The sequence below is a fragment of the Dromiciops gliroides genome, chromosome 5 (assembly GCF_019393635.1).
Source record: "Dromiciops gliroides isolate mDroGli1 chromosome 5, mDroGli1.pri, whole genome shotgun sequence".
In the NCBI taxonomy this organism is placed as follows: domain Eukaryota; kingdom Metazoa; phylum Chordata; class Mammalia; order Microbiotheria; family Microbiotheriidae; genus Dromiciops; species Dromiciops gliroides.
The window spans coordinates 53,490,932-53,509,798 of record NC_057865.1 but is presented as its reverse complement, the minus strand read 5'-3'; the positions used below and the strand labels follow the sequence as shown (position 1 = coordinate 53,509,798).

The following is an 18,867-nucleotide window of genomic DNA, read 5'->3' as shown; positions in this document are numbered from 1 at the left end:
CTTATTATCAAAATGTTCCTGGTTGGATTTTGTTGTTGTTGTTGTTATTGTTGTTGGGGTTTTTTTTGGTTGTTCTTTGTTTTGTTTTTAGCACCTAATTGAATGAAATGCTTCTCTAATTATTGTAACCACTGCAGTTTACAACTGACGTATTAAGAGTTTCCAGTTCACATATTGAGTGTTTCCATCAAAGAAAAGGATAAGTATATACTTTTTTTTTTTTTTTTTTAGTGAGGCAATTGGGGTTAAGTGACTTGCCCAGGGTCACACAGCTATTAAGTGTTAAGTGTCTGAGGCCGGATTTGAACTCAGGTACTCCTGACTCCAAGGCCGGTGCTCTATCCACTGCGCCACCTAGCTGCCCCAATAAGTATATACTTAATTAAATGGAGCTACCTGGAATTCCTTCACCTGCCCCCAGAGAGCTACAATTATCCCCTTCAATGAAGTGTGTCCAGGTAAAACAAGTGAAGGAACCCAGTGGTCCTTCTAGTTCAAATACAAGCTCTGCCACATACTATCTGTGTAACTTTGTACACGTCACTTGATCTGAGCCTCAGTTTTATAAAATGGCAAGGTTAGGAAAAATCATCCCTAAAGTCCCTGCCAGATCTAAGTCTGATATTCCTATGATCCCAAGTCACCCAATCTTTCTGGGCCCATTTCCTTATCTATAAAATAAGGGGGGGGGGAATGATGTTCGAGATTCCTTCCAGTTCTATGTTCTGATGTTCTTAATATCTGGACTATTCTTTTTTTTGCGTGTGTTTTTTTGTTTTTGTTTTGCAGGGCAATGAGGGTTAAGTGACTTTTCCAGGGTCACACAGCTAGTAAGTGTCAAGTGTCTGAGGCTGGATTTGAACTCAGGTCCTCCCGAATCCAAGGCCAGTGCTTTATCCACTGCGCCACCTAGCTGCCCCCTATCTGGACTATTCTGAAGCTGTCCTGCAGTGTGCAAACACATCTAGTGAGTTTATGAGACTTACTCTCGCTGCCAAAATCTATCTCTGGATTATCAGAGGCATTTCTTGTTTTGTGGAAGAAAAAGAAGACACTTTTTTCTTTCACCCGGCTAGGGACATCCCATTCCAGTCCTAAGATTTACCTGGAATAGGACTAATTTCAACTTTAGCATTCCAGAACCAGTGCCCATCAGATGAAAGATTCTCCTCCTAAGTCTAGCTTTGTTATATGTAGGCTTCTAGTCAGTGGAGAGGCAGTCCAATATAATAGACGGAGTGCTAGGTTTGGAATTAGGATACCTGAGTTTGTCTGCTGCCTCCTCTGGTATCTATCTTTATATTCATGGATAAGTAAATCTGTAAACTGGGGTTAATAGTTGCACTACCTCTTTCATAGGATGGATTGTTGGGAGAAGATTTCTTTGTAAACCTTGAAGTCTCATGTAAGTTTATTTGTTCGGCTTTTTCAATATGTGTTCCATTAGGATTATTTGATTGAAGGTTGCTATGGGAAACTCAAAATGACTACTTATGGCAGATTGACCTCTGGTAATAGCCACTGCATTTCTGAAACCCTAGACTTGGGTAAAGGCTTATATGGTCTGCTTTTTATTATTTAGGGAAGGACTGAACGATTTGCAGATCATCCGAGTCATCTATTACTTTTCCACGATTCCTTTGACCATTCATTTTTTTTTTATTTTAGCACCTCGACAGATGAAGAACTTCTAAAGGGGAGGAAGGCAAAGGCCAAAAATGTAATTTAGATCAAAACATCAGCTCTTCTGAAGGGTGACTTGGAGTGAGAATCTAAACTGCCTTTGGGGAACTAGATCATTCATGATCAACGTGCAAATGACCAGCTTATCTAAAGCCAAAGTGAGACAGTAAGTTGGGAGTCTGAAAATGTGGGTTCAAATCCTACCTACCTGTGTGACTGAGCACATCACTTAAACTCCCTTGGTCTCTGTTTCCTCATCTGGGAGATGAGGGCTTTGGATTAGACCCATCATTTCTCTTTTTGAAATATCTCTTGGGTTCATCTTCTCCATTCCCAGGACCATTAACCTGGTGCAGTCCCTTATCTCATGCCTACAATATGGCAACCTCTCTGGTAGAACCCTCAAGGCTGCCAATCCACTCTGTGAACCACAGCCAGCCTCCTTAACACCCCATTCTTTTCATGTTTACAGCTGCTCAAGAACCCTCTAGAGCTCCCTCTTTCCTCAGTACAACTTTGCTGATGTGAAAATAATGATCCTTTGTCAGACTTCCACAGTCCTCCACAGTCTGGTCTCAGCCTTTTGAGAGATCACATGATGTAGGGGAAGGCACCCTGATCTTGGAAGTAGATGTGGATCCCACTTGCCTTCTGCCACACACTATCTTGTGTCCATGGGAAAGACCAAGAGCCTGTCTTTTTTTTTCATCTGTTAAATGAGGACAATGATATTTATACTAGGGTTAAAGTTAGGAAAACAGTTTGCAAACCTTAAATTACTATATAAATTTGAACTGTTGCTGATCAGGAGAGAACCAGCACAGAGCCAGCCCAGGAGTTAGGACGACCTCTATTTCCCTCTTCCTAAACCCAAATTGGTCAAATGAATTTCCCCTCCATCAATCCACTCCAGCCACACCCATTTTCAGGCATTTCCCTAAACAATTAGGTCCAATATAAGAAATGACAAGCAAAATGACTTCAGAAAAACCTGGAAACACTCATATGAACTGATGTATAGTAAAGTGAGTAGAACCAGGAGAACATTGTGTACAGTGACAGCATTATAGCTCTGTGATCAATTGTGAACGACTTAACTACTCTCAGCAATGCAATAATCCAAGACAATCCCAAAGGACTAAGGGGAAGCATACTATCCACCTCCAGAGAAAGAACTGATATTGATTGAACACAGACTGAAGCAGGCTATTTTGCACTTTCTCTTTTTTTAACTTGAGTCTTTTTATGTAAAGTGACTAATATGGTACTGTTTTACATAATTGCACATGTATAACCTATACTGATTGCTTGCAACCTTGGGGAGGGGGGAGGGGAGGGAGGGAGGGAATGAGAGAGGGATAGAATTTGGAACTCAAAACTTTAAATAAATAAATAAACCATTAGGTCCAATATAGACTCCATCCTTTTTCACAACCTTCAACAACTCTTTCCTAAGCCCACTCTCCCTAGATACCTCAAGCCCAGTAGATGTCCATGAAGACTTCTCAGACTATTCCAGCTGACACCAATCTCCCCTTTCTGTGTACTTTTTTATTGGACAGCTCTGTCAGCATCCCCACTTTCTTTCTTAATTGGGTGTTAATAATGAGTAATCTATCCTTTTTTTCTTGAAGGTAGACATCATACCACATACTTTCCCTTTGTCCCCAGCCCCCCCCACTCAAACACAGAGGATACATAACGGGATCACAGGTTACAGAACTATAAAGGATGTTAAAGCCCTAGTCTAAATCATTCATTTTACAGATGGAGAAACTGAGGCCCAAAGATGTGACCAAGGTCACAAAGGATCCTACCCCAACCTAAGCACCAGATCTACAACGGACTTCAGAGACCATCTACTCCAACGGGTCCTTTATTTGACAGATTAAGAAACTGAAGCCTAGGGACACAGCTATTTAAAATCAGAGATGGGATTTGAACCCCGCCCCTCAGTTCCTGGTCCTTCCACTCACTGTGACAGTTCGTCTATTTCCTAACTGCTGAATTTAGGGGGAAAATGGATTCCTTCACAGGGTAGGGCCAGGCTTTCCAAATCCTTTGCACTTTGGGGAAAATGAGAAAATTCCTGCCGCAAGACATTTTTGATGGAAAGTTGGAGCCACGAACACAGTGCCCGGCATAGACAGAAGCCTCCAAGCCAGGAGATGCCCAGTAGCCCCAAACACTCCTTAGCCAGAAAGCCTTCCGTGGGAGGAACGCCTGGGCAACCCGCGGCTGCGGGCTGGTGCCCACCAGGTGGCACAGTCCAGGGGCAGGGGTAGGCTCTCGTGCGGAGGGCAGCAGCCGCAGGCCAGCGAGCCGCTGTCCTGGAGCGGCGGCGGCGGCGGCGGCGGCGGCGAAGTGGAGACATCCCGCTTCGGGGGCCCGCTGATCTCCGGGGCCCCCAGGGTCCTCATCCACGCCCGCACGCACTTCGTGCTGCGCAGTGCGGCCGCCAGGGGGTGCTAAAGAGCATGGCGTGAGCTCCAACCTCCCAAGCCAGAACCCACGCTCCCGGCCCAATACCTTCCACCAGCCGCCGCAGCTAAGGGGCAGCCGGCAGGAGGGAGCGGGGGCGGGGGAGGGGGAGGGGGGAAGGGAAGAAGGGGGGGGGAAGGGAAGAAGAGGGGAGGGAAGGGGGGAGGAGAGGAGGGGAAAGAGGGGAGGGGAGAAGAGGGGAAAGAGGGCAGGGGAGAGGAGAGGAGAGGAGGGGAGGGGAAAGAGGGCAGGGGAGGGGAGAGGAGGGGAGAGGAGCCCTGGACGGGATGCAGGCACAGAGCAGCCGCGCGCCTGTCACTGCTGGTCAGCCCCTGCCTGCCCAGCTCTCCTCGCCCCGCTTCCCTTATTCTCCAGCCCGGCTCCAGCCGAGGCGCACCGGGCTGCGTGCACCTTTCCCGCGGCGCCTCCTCTCCTCCTCCTCCCTCTGCAAAAGCTCGGGGGTCGGGCAAAGTTTGCAGGAGGGCAGGAGGCGGACTAACGATGGCTCGGGGCGGCCTCCGCTGCCCGGCGGCAGGAAGCCGGGCGCAACTCTGGGCTCCGCTCTGGGGCTTCTGGACCGCCCTGGGGATGCTCTGCTCGCCCGCCTCCCAGGCGTTCAACCTGGACGTGGACAAGCTCACCGTGTACAGCGGTCCCGAGGGCAGCTACTTCGGCTACGCCGTGGACTTCCACATACCTGACCCGCGAACGTAAGTAGCCCGGGTCCTGAGTTCCGGTCCCAAGCCTTCTCCTCCCGGAGAGAGGTCTTCCGGACCCCATCCGTCCAAAGTGGCCCCGGGATCTCCGCTCAAGCCCTCTACCCTCCTCTTACCTTGGGCATCTCCACCCCTAGTCTGAAGGAAGGCGATAGATGAGGACGCTCACTGCCCCTAGCCTTCCCGTCCCATGTCCCGACACCCAAGCTCCCGCATCTCTTCCTTTGCGGAACTCTAGGTACACCCGAAAGTAGAGAGGCAACTGGGAGAGGTCCGGGGACCGAGACTTCTCCGTAGATCGCACTAATGACATGACAGCGCCCTGGACCAAACAAAGCCAGACTAGTAAAAACTAAACAGAAACCTTGCGGTGAAAAGCTGCTTCTGCTGCCCGTTTACACATTGCTGGGAACTAGATCTAGAATGTTTGGGGGACCGACGGCTCTGCGACTAAGCAGCTGTGCTTGGTCCTTTGAGTTTTCTCCTCCCTGCTTTTTTCTTACCCGGCGTGTTTGTATACAAACAGCTCCATCTGGAGGGATACCGCCCCCCCCCCCCACAACCCCAATGTTTCTGATGCAGAGATCGCAGGCAAAGGAGAATGGGTCACTTAAGAAGAGGACTGATTCTCCCCACAATAAGAACTTTTCTATCTCAAGGATGTCAGCAGTGTAGGCATTTCATTTCTCTTCTTTCTTAAGCCCAAGATCTTAACTTTAGTCCAAATGTTTTGCAGAGTGAGTATCTTGGTAGGAGCTCCGAAAGCTAACACTAGCCAGCCGGATATAGTGGAGGGTGGCGCTGTCTACTACTGCCCCTGGCCGGCCACTGGGGATGTTCAATGCAAGCAGATCCCATTCGACACTACTAGTAAGTGATTAAAAAAATTAACATTAATTAACTAATTTCAAATCACCGTTTGCTTCAGCCAAAATCGGAGTCTACTTGCACTCGGGTTGACTTGTTTGATGTGTCAGGATGTGCAGGTCCCAAGGGAAGCCAGCTTTTCCAGACATGCATGTCTGAGTGTGCGGGGAGAAGGGTGTTTAATGGGCTCTGGAGAACTAATAATACCATGACCTTGAGGGTTTGAACTTATTCTAGTAGTTGCAATTTTCCTCAGTGTCCTGGGACCAGCGAGGACATACTCCAGAAAAAGCACAAATGTTATACAACAGCTCTGGCAGAAAACTTGGTTTATTCCTAACCACAAATCTGGGAGCAGACGGATTCTGCAAGCCTCCAGTGTCCCAACTCCCAGGGCAAATCTTAGTTGCTACAGACGGAGTCTTTACTTCATGTTGCTATTTAATTCCTTACAGAAAGCAGGAATTTTCTTTCAAAATATTGGACATTGGATGCAAACTAGTACAGTCAGAGTGTGGATGGATTACATTCGTTTCCAAAATCCCCAGACAGCTGTTTCTTATTTAATTAAAAGGAAAATACATTTTAAACAACTCAGGCTGGTTCTGTTTTCTGTGGTGTTTTCCTCTTTATGTCCTGAGAAAATAATTTAAACCCAGTGCTTTTGAAAACATTAACAGTGGATGCTTTAATTTATGCGGACAAATTTTTATGAATACAGTTTACCTCATTAGATATCGTGCACCTATCTTTTTTTTTTCTCAAGGAAAACGAAAATCAGTCAACTAAGATAGAAGCCCTGAGTTAAGGAGAGTATCATTTAAAATACCTTGTGAATCACTTACCTAATTCCTGTAATCAGTTCTATAACTGCTAACTTTTCATTGTTGAATACATGGGAAAACAGCATCCAGAGTGGAGAGTGTGCTTGCTGGCTTTAGAGTTATGAGTTCCTGAGTTTGAATTCTTTCTGTATCACTTCTTACTTGTGTGACCTTGGGCAAATTATTCCCATTTTCCAGTCCTCCTTTTCCCCATATGTAAACTCAAGGGGCTGGATGAGGTGACCTTTGACATCCCTTCCAGCACTAACTCTGCAATACTATGTACATTTGCAATTTACACGTCATCAAGGTGAAATAATATGAGTAATATGCATTTAGTGCTTATAAATAACGTGTAGTTAAGATCTTAAGGAAATGAGTTATTTCTATTTTTTCAGTAGACAGTATTTCAAAAGATGAAATCATTCCTGTTATAAATACCATGAATTAGGATGAAAAGAGGAAGTAAATGTAGAAAACATCCTGTTTTTTAATTAAAAAAATCTTTTTTTGTTAAAAGTGTAAATTCTCTGGAAATGTGTGGGGGTAGGATTTGGCTATGTAGATTGGGAAATGTAGGTAGGTTACTTTCAATTCTTGTGGATATGTTTTATTTTTATATCAATTCATCTACTTTGAAAATTTTTTGAATACATTTATTTCTTTTTTCTTTTTTTTTTTTAGTGAGGCAATTGGGGTTAAGTGACTTGCCCAGGGTCACACAGCTAGTAAGTGTTAAGTGTCTGAGGTCAGATTTGAACTCAGGTCCTCCTGAATCCAGGGCCGGTGCTCTATCCACTGCGCCATCTAGCTGCCCCCAATACATTTATTTCTAAATGAATTTATAATTTGTTCTTAACCCCTGCCCTTTTCCAATTGAAGAAACCCTGCCCCCAATAAAACTCTCATCATAAACATGTATAACTTAGTAAAGCAAATTCCCCCAAATAGGTAATATATAACTCTCCATTTTAAGTCAATCATTTCTGGCAGGAAATGAGTGGTGTGCTTTATCTTCACTCTTTTGGGCATCAGTTTACTAATCAAAATTCTGAAATCTTTCAGTTGTTTTTCTTTATAATCTTGTCATTAAATAAATTATTCTCCTAGTTCTACTCACTTGCTTCTCTGCATTATTTCACAGAGGTCTTCCCAATTTTAAAGGAAACTGTCTATTTCTTTGTTTCTTATTGCACAATAATATCTCATTACATTTATATACTATAATCCATCTAGTCCTTCCCCAATAGGAGGACATCTCCTTGGTTTCCAATTTTGTGGCTACTAGCAAAAGAGTTGCTATGGCTTCTATAAATTGGTCCTTTCCCTCTTTGAATTCTTTGAGGTTACTTTTCTAGTAATATCACTTTCATTTAGATATATGCGCCTTCCCTACCCAATAAGTCATTCTTTATAACAAAGAATAAGAAAGACAAAAAAAAATTTTTCAGAAAAGCTAAGGAACATATCAATCAGATCTTTCAGCATATGCAATGTCTCATACCCATAGTCTCCTCCCTCTTAAAAGAAAGGGAGAAGGAGCATTTTCTCATCTCTTTCAGGATGAGCCTGATCATTATAATTGCCAGTTACCATTAACAAAATCAGGTGTGTTACTTTTTTTTTTGTCCTAAATCTCATTCGTTATTGTTGTGTGTATTATTTGCCAGGGTTTTTTTTTTTTTTTGCATCAGTTCATGTGTCTTCTCATGCTTCCCTTAATTCTTCATATTTGTCATTATTATTTAACTAGTTATCAATGTTTTCTTTGTTTGAAAAGATCTTTTGAATTATTTATTTTCTTTCAAAGGCTGCTTATGAGCTCTTTATTTTTTACCATAGTGCCTCAATTGCCATTTTTATTAAATGCTGCAGGTATTTTCATACCATTTGTCACGGGCTTTCACTTAAAAGATGGAAATTGGGAAATTAAAGTCTACTTACTGACTTTCATTTGTACAGGAAATGTTTCCACCACTGCAATAGTTTTAACAGGACTTTGAAAGCTTCCCCAGTTACTGACCTCAGCGTTAGGAATTATCTTTCTAAATCAGCAAAATGAAACATTTAAACAGAACAAAGTTGAAGGTCTCATCTAAAAAACAATATAACAAAATTTATGTTTTAATAAAATGACTTTAGATTTCGATCTGGTAATAGTGAAGATGCAATGATCAGCGCCATCATAACTTTAACCAAAGAAAAATAATCATATATAATTTGAGGAATGTATTTAGTTTTACTAAGAAATAACAGATATCACAGAAAACACTGAATCTAATTGTCAGCATAAAGTGAGAATTCTAATGGAGAGTTACTTTCATATCCCAAGTCATACATCTGTCTCTAGCATGAACTTCTTTAGCTACAGAGACAATAAATATCTGTCACATGGAGGAGTTATAATTGAATCCATTTCTCATTAATCATTATAATAACAATCTTGCTTCAAAATGTGAACAGAGTTCAGATTGAGAATGAGAAATGTGCATGATTATAAGTAGTTCTTAACTTACTAAAGGGTTCTATTCCCAAAATTCATTTGTGGGCTGGCTGTTTGGAAGCAGAAACTCATTCTCCCATAGATAGATTGCCATCAGTCATAGTTAGGGTCTCAGGCTAGACCACAAAAGCCTAATTGTTCATAATATGTAGCTGAAATATGGCACATTGGCAAAATTGGTAGAAAAATATGGTTTCAACATTATTTGACAAAGAAAAAATACAAGTAAATGAGGTTTCTTGACCACCGGTCCTTGAGAAAAATGAAGTTTTAGAGAAGGATGAGGAAAAGGACAGAGACTTCTATAAAGATTTAAAGAGGAATTTTGTACACTTTCAAGGGCTTTAAAGGTTATCAGTATTGATTCTTAACTATGGATAATTTAATTTCAAAATTGTAACTTCCTTCTTTTTTTTTTAATTTTGTGAGGCAATTGGGGTTAAGTGACTTGCCTCGGGTCACACAGCCAGTAAGTGTTAACTGTCTGAGGCCGGATTTGAACTCAGGTACTCCTGACTCCAGGTCCGGTGCTCTATCCACTGCGCCATCTAGCTGCCCCCCTTCTTTTCTTGAAAGATTTCATAGGGTTGTAGATTTAGAACTGAATGGGATCTTGGGGCTCATATAAATCAGACCTCTCATTTTAGATATATGAGAAAACCAAGGCCCAGAGAGGTCAAGAGATTTACAACATTCAAAAGGGGGAAAATGGCAGAGTTAGGACTGGACTCTACCAACTCACACTTCAATTCTAGCATTCTTACCATTGTACCATACTCTACTCTTATGCTTATGATCCATGATCACATTCAGTTTTTGGCTAATAAATGGAATAGAGACGGGGAAATAAGGACAGTGAGGGGAAAAAAAAAAGAGTCAATTTCATAAGGACAAGTGAGGGGGGAAAGTAAATGTAAAAACATTCCTAGGGTCCATCTTCATAGATATCATAGAACATGAGATCTCTATGGGAATTTAGAATTATCTGTTTTAATCCCTCAGAGTATAAAAGAAAAACAATCAATGGAAACTAGAGAAAGAGGGGGAAATGTTACCACCACCCTTTACTACCACCCAAGGGGAAGAAAAGAAGTGGTGGGGAAGAGAAAATTCCTCACATATGTCACCAGGGGGTACTGTTGAGTAAAGACAACTTTGTTGCTCTTCATCATGGCCTTTGAGTACCTGAAATTCGTATCTTAGGTGTCTGTGACTCAGGAGTTTCTACGTTGTTTGCCTAATGCATGCCTATTATCTTATTCACCTGGGCCTGAGAGGTAGAACTCAGAAAAGTAGAATTGAACACGACAAGAATTTGGGACTTGTCCAGACAAGGGATTTCATCTGTTTTTAAGAGTTCCTAATATGGAAACTCCCTCTAGCAATGGAGATAAGCAACTTATCTGTGATTTAAAGTCTAGGAGTTGTCCAGATTGCTGAGAAGTAAGTAGTAGACATAAAAGCATATTCAGCTGCAGGGCAGATGGAAAGGCTCAGAAATCCAAAGGATTTGGTGGTGGGATAGATGGCAAGACCCAGGCATCCTTAGGTCAAGTGACAATGCTTGGGGACTTCAAGGCACAGAGTCAGGGAAGATGGTAAGGCATGGTGGCCTTCCATGTCATAGGAAGGAATAGACTTCTCAGTCACCAACTCTATTCCTTCCTATGATGTGGAAGGCCACCATGCCTTACCACCTTACCATCCAGGTGGTATGAGGAATTGATCAGCAAGAAGGCAGTGTGCCCCAGGGATGGCAGGTATTCCTGGTTTTCCCAGATGTATTCATGTAGTAGGTACTTAAAAAGTGCTTATAGATTGATTGAGAGAGATGAGAGCTGGATTTGATTTCCTACTGAACCCAGATGACCTAATTAGGTGGGGAAGAACTGAGAAGAAAATATGGAGATGGAGCCATCACAGGGATTAGAAGCACAACTAATTCTTGTGGGTTTTTTTTTTAATTTTTTGGTGAGGCAATTGGGGTTAAGTGACTTGTCCAGGGTCACACAGCTAGTAAGTGTTAAGTGTCTGAGTCCGAATTTGAACTCAGGTCCTCCTGAATCCAGGGCCGGTGCTCTATCCACTGCGCCACTAGCTGCCCCAGCACAATTAATTCTTTTTTTTTTTTGATATACACAATACATTTTTAATAAGCATCTCCAAGGAATAATTAAGCAAACTATGTGCCCAGCAACAAAGAGATTAGATGCCTTGATCACAGGAAGAAATGCCTCTCTAGTTGAATTTACAATTAATTCTTAGTTCAAAGTCATAGAGCAAAAATGGATGGCAAAAATAATTTTATTGCGGGTTGTGCACATTACCATCAACTTTGCTAGGATGCATTTGTTTCAGAAAGTGAGAGCAGGGTTGTCCCTGGGCAGGTACAGTCCGTGGTGCCATTGTTAGGAGGGTGTCATGGCCAGAACACTAATTGTGCTCTTCAACTTCTCCCCACTCCTCATTTTTAATAGGTGATCAGATTCAAAGGAACTTAAGTGTATCATCCTTAAAGGAAGTGTTGGAGGCCAATATATAGCCTGAGAAGGGATTTTCAAGCTCAGAGGACTTTGCCTTGGAATTGGCTGGGGAATTATGGGCTGATATTGTGTGTGTGTGTGTGTGTGTGTGTGTGTGTGTGACACACATGTTCATCCCAAGTATTATTTGGTACTACTTGGCAGAGCTGCTCTTCTTCTTCCCTTCCTTTTTGCTCTCCACCTCCATCCACTGCCCAGCATAGGTTTACTCTGAGGATTCTTCTGAAAAAGAGAGAGAGAGTTAGTTTTGGAGGATCTGCCTAGATAAGTACAGAGAAACTCATCACCAGTAGACTGCCCACTTGGGGATGGATTTTTTTTTTTATCCAGGGCAATCCACAAAACAAAGAAAAAATATATACACACACATGTCCATGTAATGCAGCATGATGTTTTAAGTGGTAATATACATATCTATATATATGTGCAAATAAATATATATGAAAGATATAAAAATCATACTTGTGACTCTTCTCTCTATTCAATTGAAGTAATTTGTTTTATTCACAACTTGTTGGGCCAGATGGCACACCAGGTATCTTTGCTGATTCCTGAAAACAGGCACCTTTAAAAACAGCATCACCAAATTTTCCAGTCCCTTGGGTTCTGTTTGATCTATAGCAGTAACAGACTAAAGTCTCTCAGCTTAGACAGTAAGAAAAACTGGCTCATAATTCAGTTCAGATCCTGGCTCTTAACCCTGATCCTCAGTCTGTTCTAGTTTAGTTGCTTTTTCTTTTTAGAAATTACTCTTTCAAACAATCACCATTAATTTTGCTTTCATGTTAAAGACTGATAGGCTTTGTCCAGTGTACATCACCAGTGTGACTTCAGCACTCAAAGCTTGCCTGGTATGTCTTTACTTCCCAGAGGTAAAACCCAGCACAGAAGGCACGCAACATCTCAACCATTTCAATTGAGCGAATTCCAAGTCCAGAAAGAAGGGAACTTTGGGGAAGCATATGGTGGTGTGGGAGGTAGAGAGATTGGTTCATTTTCCTGCTCTATTCCAGAATGCACTTCTCTCATCTTCTTTCTGCCTTTCCCCTCTTGTTTCTTTTTTTTTCCTTTTTCTTTCTTTCTTACTTTTTTTTTGGAGGGGCAATGAGGCTTAAGTGACTTGCCCCCAGTGTCATACAGCTACTTAAGTGTCAAATGTCTGGGGTCAGATTTGAACTCAGGTCCTCCTTGAATCCAGGGCTGGTGCTTTATCCACTGTGCCACCTAGCTGCCCCCTACCCCTATTGTTTCAATCAAACCAAATACCACTCCATCATTATGTCCTACTTTTCTACTCTCATCTATGATTTCTATATTCTCTGTAATACTTGAAATAACTTTTCATAAAACATCTACCAATTCCAGGTTCAAAATCTCCACCATAGTTCACTTCTTCTCCCTCCCCATCTGAAACCAACCTAAGATCAAAGAAGGATGGAGAAATGGTAATATAGCCAGTCAAAACAAAGTCAGGGAAAACAAAATGCTTCTCAAGATCATATTCCTAGCCAGAGAAGTGGGGGGGGGCACTCAGTCCAACTCATTTTACAGATAATTAAACTGAAGTCTATGGAAGGTAAACGATGTACTCAAGGTCACACAGGTAGCACAAAAGGCCAAATTCCCACAATAATAATAAAAGGAAATACTGTGCTTGGCTATCACATACACTGATAGAATAAAAGTCACATCATTTATATACTTTGAGTAAGTAATAAAGGACAGTGGAGGCATTCTATGGTGTTAAAAATGACAAATCACAGAAATAATAATGATAAGGGAACTTCATTTCTGCTTTTCTTTGTACCCCTGGCATGTGGTGAAGTGCTTGGCATATAACAAGTACTTGTAGGCCCACTAATATAAGAAATGAGCATCAGTACAGTTGGGAACCACTCACAATTATGGTCCAACATAAACCAGCAGAAAGAATTAGGGGGAGCCATTAGGGTTGAAAAAACATCTAACTTAGAAAATCTTCCCACCCACCCACCTTGCAATTTAGAAAAAAATTGTTAGAATTTGCCTGGCCTTAATTTAAGAACTTCGGTTGTTTGCTTTTTTTTCCCTTTTGGTTTTAAAATGGGAGACAGTTAGGTTGACTTTTTTTTTCAAAGCTCTGGAAAGAATGGAATTTTTGTTGAGATAGTGTTTTAGTTTGGAGACGAGAAGGCTTTGTTTGGGGGGGGGTCTGTTTTATTTTGTGCTGGGTAAGCCCATAGTAAGAATCAGCTTAAACCATATGGTATTGTGACTGGTACTTGACTAGGGTCTGATAATGTTGGGTGTGCCCATGCTCTCTGGGGATGATGGGGGTGGGGTTAGGGGGGAACATATTGGTCACAGAAGTCTTTTTTTTTTTCTTTCCTAACTCACTTAGAAAGAAAGCAGTTTCTGTTCAGGACAATAAAAAGAGAGAAAAGAAGAAAATGTAGGTCAGGGCTTGCCTGTTGAACAATAGAAGAAATACAAGAATTATATTAATTATAACACAACTGAAGGGAAGGGAAGGATATTTTAACCTAGAGCCTCAGTAGGAGGATGGGGGAAACTTTTTGAAGGCTTTTCAAAGTTGTCTTATTTTTGCTAATAAAAAGTACTTTTAAAAACTTGTAGGAATTTACCATAGCAACAAAAGAAGATTTTAGGCATTCATAGGCAGCACCAGGAACAAGAGGATATAGATTCCATAGTTTCACTAAAACTAGTTTGTCTTTTCTTTCTTATCTTTCCAGGGATGTGAAAATTAGGAGCAACTCAGAAGTGCTAAATGAATAATAGGCTAACAGGTCATTCTGTAGTGGAAAGAGAACTGCTTTTGGAGTCCAAAGCCATTTCATGGCATCACAAAATCTAAGAGTGGGAATGAACCACAGAGACCTCAACATACATATATGTGCTGAGCACTATGCTCGCTGCTGAGCTTACAAATGCCAAGGACTGATTTTTCTGTCTCCCTGGTTCTTAGCACAGTGTCCTTTACATAGTAGGCACTTAATAAATGCTTGTTGACTTGACAATCCTTATAATGAACTTATGTCCTAATGGGGGAGATAACAATTATGTGTGTGTGTAGGTATGTGTATATATATGGGTAATAAAATATGATACATATATTTATATATGCATATATTATGTAAGATATTACATACTACACATTATTTTTATTTGTCCTTCATTCTCTCTTTTTTAAAAATTTAATTTAATTTTTTTTGTCCTTCATTCTCAAAGAAGACTATGACACTGGGGTGATGGCATGACTTGCAGTGAATTGGATTTAAGTGAGGCAGGGCTATGCAAGGTCACCAACCTCACTCTCTCCTCCAGAGAGTCTAGTGGCAAGATATATATCAAGATGACTGAAGGTGGCATTGGATGTTTGAGGAAATTGGAATTAAGTGACTTACCTAGGGTCACACAGATAGTGTCTGAGGTCAGATTTGAACTCAGGTCCTCCCAACTTCAGAGTCAGTGCTCTATCTACTGTGCTACCTATCTGCCCCTATATATTACATATATAAGTTATAACATATATGTTATGTTGTTTTAAGTACTTTCCTATTCTTCACGATCCCTTTTGGGGTTTTCTTGGCAAAGATACTGGAATGGTTTGTCCTTTCTTTCTCCAGCTCATTTTACAGATGAGGAAACTGAGGCAAATAGGATGAAATGGCTTGCCCAAGATCACATAGCTAGTAAGTGTCTGAGGCCAGATTGAACTCCAGAAAATGAGTCTTCCCCATGTTTGGTACTCTATCCATTGCACCACCTAGCTCTGTGTGTGTGTGTATACACACACACATATATACACTTATGTGTATATTCCATGGATATATATGGGTATGTATATGCGTGTATGTAAGACATATACACACACATACACAAACATATACATCCATATACACAATAGACATATGTGTGTAAATGTATGTATATGCAAATATACATATATATTTTTTTCTCTTTAAAAAAATTATAAACATTTTTATTTAAAGTTTTGAGTTCCAAATTTTATCCCTCCTTCCACTGAGGTGGCAAACAATCAGATATAGGCTTTTCATGTGCAATTATGTAAAACATTACCATATTAGTCATTTTGCATAAGAAAATTGAATGAAAGAGAAAGTATGAAAGAAAGTGAAAAATAGCATGCTTCAGTCTGTGTTCAATCAATATCAGTTCTTTATTTGGAGGTTGATATTATGCTTCATCATTAGTCCTTTGGTCTCATCTTGGATCATTGCTAAGAATAGTTGTCATTCACAGTTCTTCATCAAACAATATTGCTGTCACTGTGCACAATGTTTCCTTGGTTCTGCTCACTTCACTATACATCAGTGCATACAAGTCTTTCCAGGCCCTTCTGAAATCATCATGCTTGTCATTTCTTATAGTACAATAATATTTCATCATAATCATATATGACAATTTAGCCATTACCCAATTGATGGGCATTCCTTTGATGTATAATTCTTAGCCACCACAAAAAGAGCTGCTATAAATAATATTTGTACAAATGGATCTTTTGCTCTTTTCGAGGATGTCTTTGGGATATAAACCTAGAAGTGGTATTGCTGGATCAGTGGGTATGCACAGTTTTATAGCTCTTTGGGCATAGTTCCAAATTGTTTTCCAGAATGGTTGGATCAGGTCACAACTCCACCAACAGTGGATTAGCATCCCAGCTTTCCCACATCCCCTTCAGCACCCAATATTTTCTTTTTGTTGTTGTTGTTATATTTGCCACTCTGATAGGGGTGAGGTGATACCTCAGAGTTGTTTTCATTTGTATTTCTCTGATAAATAGTGATCTAGAGCATTTTTTCACATGACTACATATAGCTTTGATTTCTTTATCTGAAAATTGCCTGTGCATACCTTTGACTATCAATTGGGAAATGACTTGTATTTTTATAAATTTGACTCAGTTCTCTACATATTTGAGAAATGAGGCCTTTATCAGAGATACTTCTTTTAGTTTTATACTTCCCTTATAATCTTAGTTACATTAGTAAGTTTGTGCAAAAACTTTTTAATTTTATATAATCAAAATTATTCGTTTTACATTGTGCATTGCCCTCTATCTTCTTTGGTCCTAACTTCTTCCTCTGTTCATAATTATGACAAATAAACTATTCTATACTCTATTAAATTGCTTATGGAATTTTCTTGACAAAGATACTAAAATGGTTTGCCATTTCCTTCTCTAGTGGATTAAGGGAAACAGAGGTTAAGTGACTTGCTCAGGGTCACAGAGCTAGTGATTGACTGAGGCTGGATTTGAACTCAGGCCTAGTGCGCGTTCTCTCTCTCTCTCTCTCTCTCTCCTGAGCTATCTAGCTATTTCCAAAGTTGATCGGGTATTCAGGGAAGATGAGCATTTATGGGGTAAGGGCTTGCAGAGCCCTTTTCAGGGCTGCTCATCTGCCTTTGGAGTCTAACCTGACACCCAAACCTCACTCATATTTCCAAGAAGGAGCTGCCATACCCCATTAAAATAATCTTGCTACAGGGGTTTGAGGTTGAGGATACAACAACCAGGTTGAGGATAACTGACAGGCCTCCATCGGTGAGTTAGGTAGATGTGTGCCCCAAGCATGTGAAGACTTTCCCCAGTAGAATGGGGGGATGAGAACAATTTATTCCAGCAGCCATGAAGGCAGCAGTAGCAGGCATTGTAGAGAGTTTAGAGCTTGTTCAAACATCAAAGACACCAAAGTCATTCACTACATACCAGGCCATCACTAGCCATCCTGACTTTGGTCTTGCCATTGGACTTCAATGACTCTGGAAGAGAGAGTGAGACTGAGAACTTTGCACTGCTCTGCCTCGGTTAAATCCAATTCTTGCATGAGATGTGATATCATTGGTCCTCTTCAAAAATGAAGGATGAACAACAATAACATATATGAATATATATATGTATATGTATGTGTGTATGCATGAAACAAGGATTTCTTTCAACTGTCCTCATGTCAGACTCTTCACCATTAATGCAAAGTGAACAAATAAAACTTAGTAGTTAAGTACAAGATAGTTTGGGAAGGGAGGAAATTAGCAGCAAAGGGCATCAGGAAAGGCTTGATACAGGAGATGGCATCTGGGTTGTGTCTTAAGAGAGGAGAGGTTCTCTCTAAGGCAGAAGTAGAGAGCGAAGATGCATTCCGGTATTCAATAGAAAGCACAGAGATGGGGATGGCGTGTCATGTGAGGAACACAAAAAAGGTCAGTTTGTTTAGATCCCAGAATACAGGAGGGAGGAAGGGAACAAGCATTTATTAAGCACCTGTTATATGTTAGCCACTGTGCAAAGTGTTTTTACTTTTGATCTTCACAACAAACCCATGAAGCAGGTGCTGGTATTAACCCTATTTTACAGTTGAGGAAACGGAGGCTGACAGAGGTTGTGACTTGCCCATGGTCACATAGCTAGTGTCTGAGGCTAGATTTGAACTCATGTTCCTGACTCCAGTCCCAGCACCCTTTCCATTGCATCTAATAGGGAGGGAGAGAACTGTCCAATAAAACTGGGGAGGGAGGTTGTGACCAGGATGTGTAGGACTTTAAAAGTTAAATAGATTAGCTTATACTTGATTCCAGAGACAAGAGGAAACAACTGGAATCGACTTAAATTACTTTGGTAGTAACATGGAGGATATCTAGAGTGGTGAGAAACTTGGGGCAGGGAGACTAATTTGTAGGCTGTTGCATTAATCTAGGTGAGCAGTTGATGAGGGCCTCAAGTAAGAATATGGTCCCGTGATTGGAGAGGAAGAGTCAGATGAAAGTGAGCTTGAAGAGGGAGGAACAGGGAGAGTGAGGGGTCCAGGGTGATACTGACATGATGCGCCTGAGACACTGGCAAGATGGCAGTGCCTATGACTGGGCTAAGGAAGTTTGGAAGAGGTGAGGGAGGTTTTTTGGGGGGAAGAGCATGAATTCAGGTTTGAGCATGTTGAACTTAAGATGTCAAGCAAAACTTAAGAAGTAAACCAATGGGGTATTCATATTTCCTTTGTAACAACCCTGAGAAGTGGCCTTCACTTAATGTTTCTAGATTCTAAGTGGATGGCCCATCTGTCTGTTCCCAAGGCAGCTTACTCTGCTTTGGGGGCAGCTAGGTGGTGCAGTGGATAGAGTGCCAGACCTGAGTCAAGAAGACTCATATTTCTGAGTTCAAATCCATCCCAGCCTCAGAAACTTACTAACTCTGTTACCCAGGGCAAGCCACTTAACCCCATTTGCCTCAG

General features: G+C 41.3%; 1 protein-coding gene across 1 annotated transcript in view; it reads left to right on the top strand.

The window, feature by feature from the left end:
• The first annotated feature begins 4,422 nt into the window (after positions 1-4,422).
• ITGA8 (integrin subunit alpha 8) overlaps positions 4,423-18,867 on the top strand; it is a 229,161-nt gene continuing 214,716 nt past the window's right edge. Inside the window, 2 exon segments of the mRNA XM_043969199.1 lie at positions 4,423-4,874; positions 5,617-5,750. Coding sequence (XP_043825134.1) covers positions 4,666-4,874; positions 5,617-5,750 — 343 coding nt within the window. The 5' untranslated portion in view covers positions 4,423-4,665.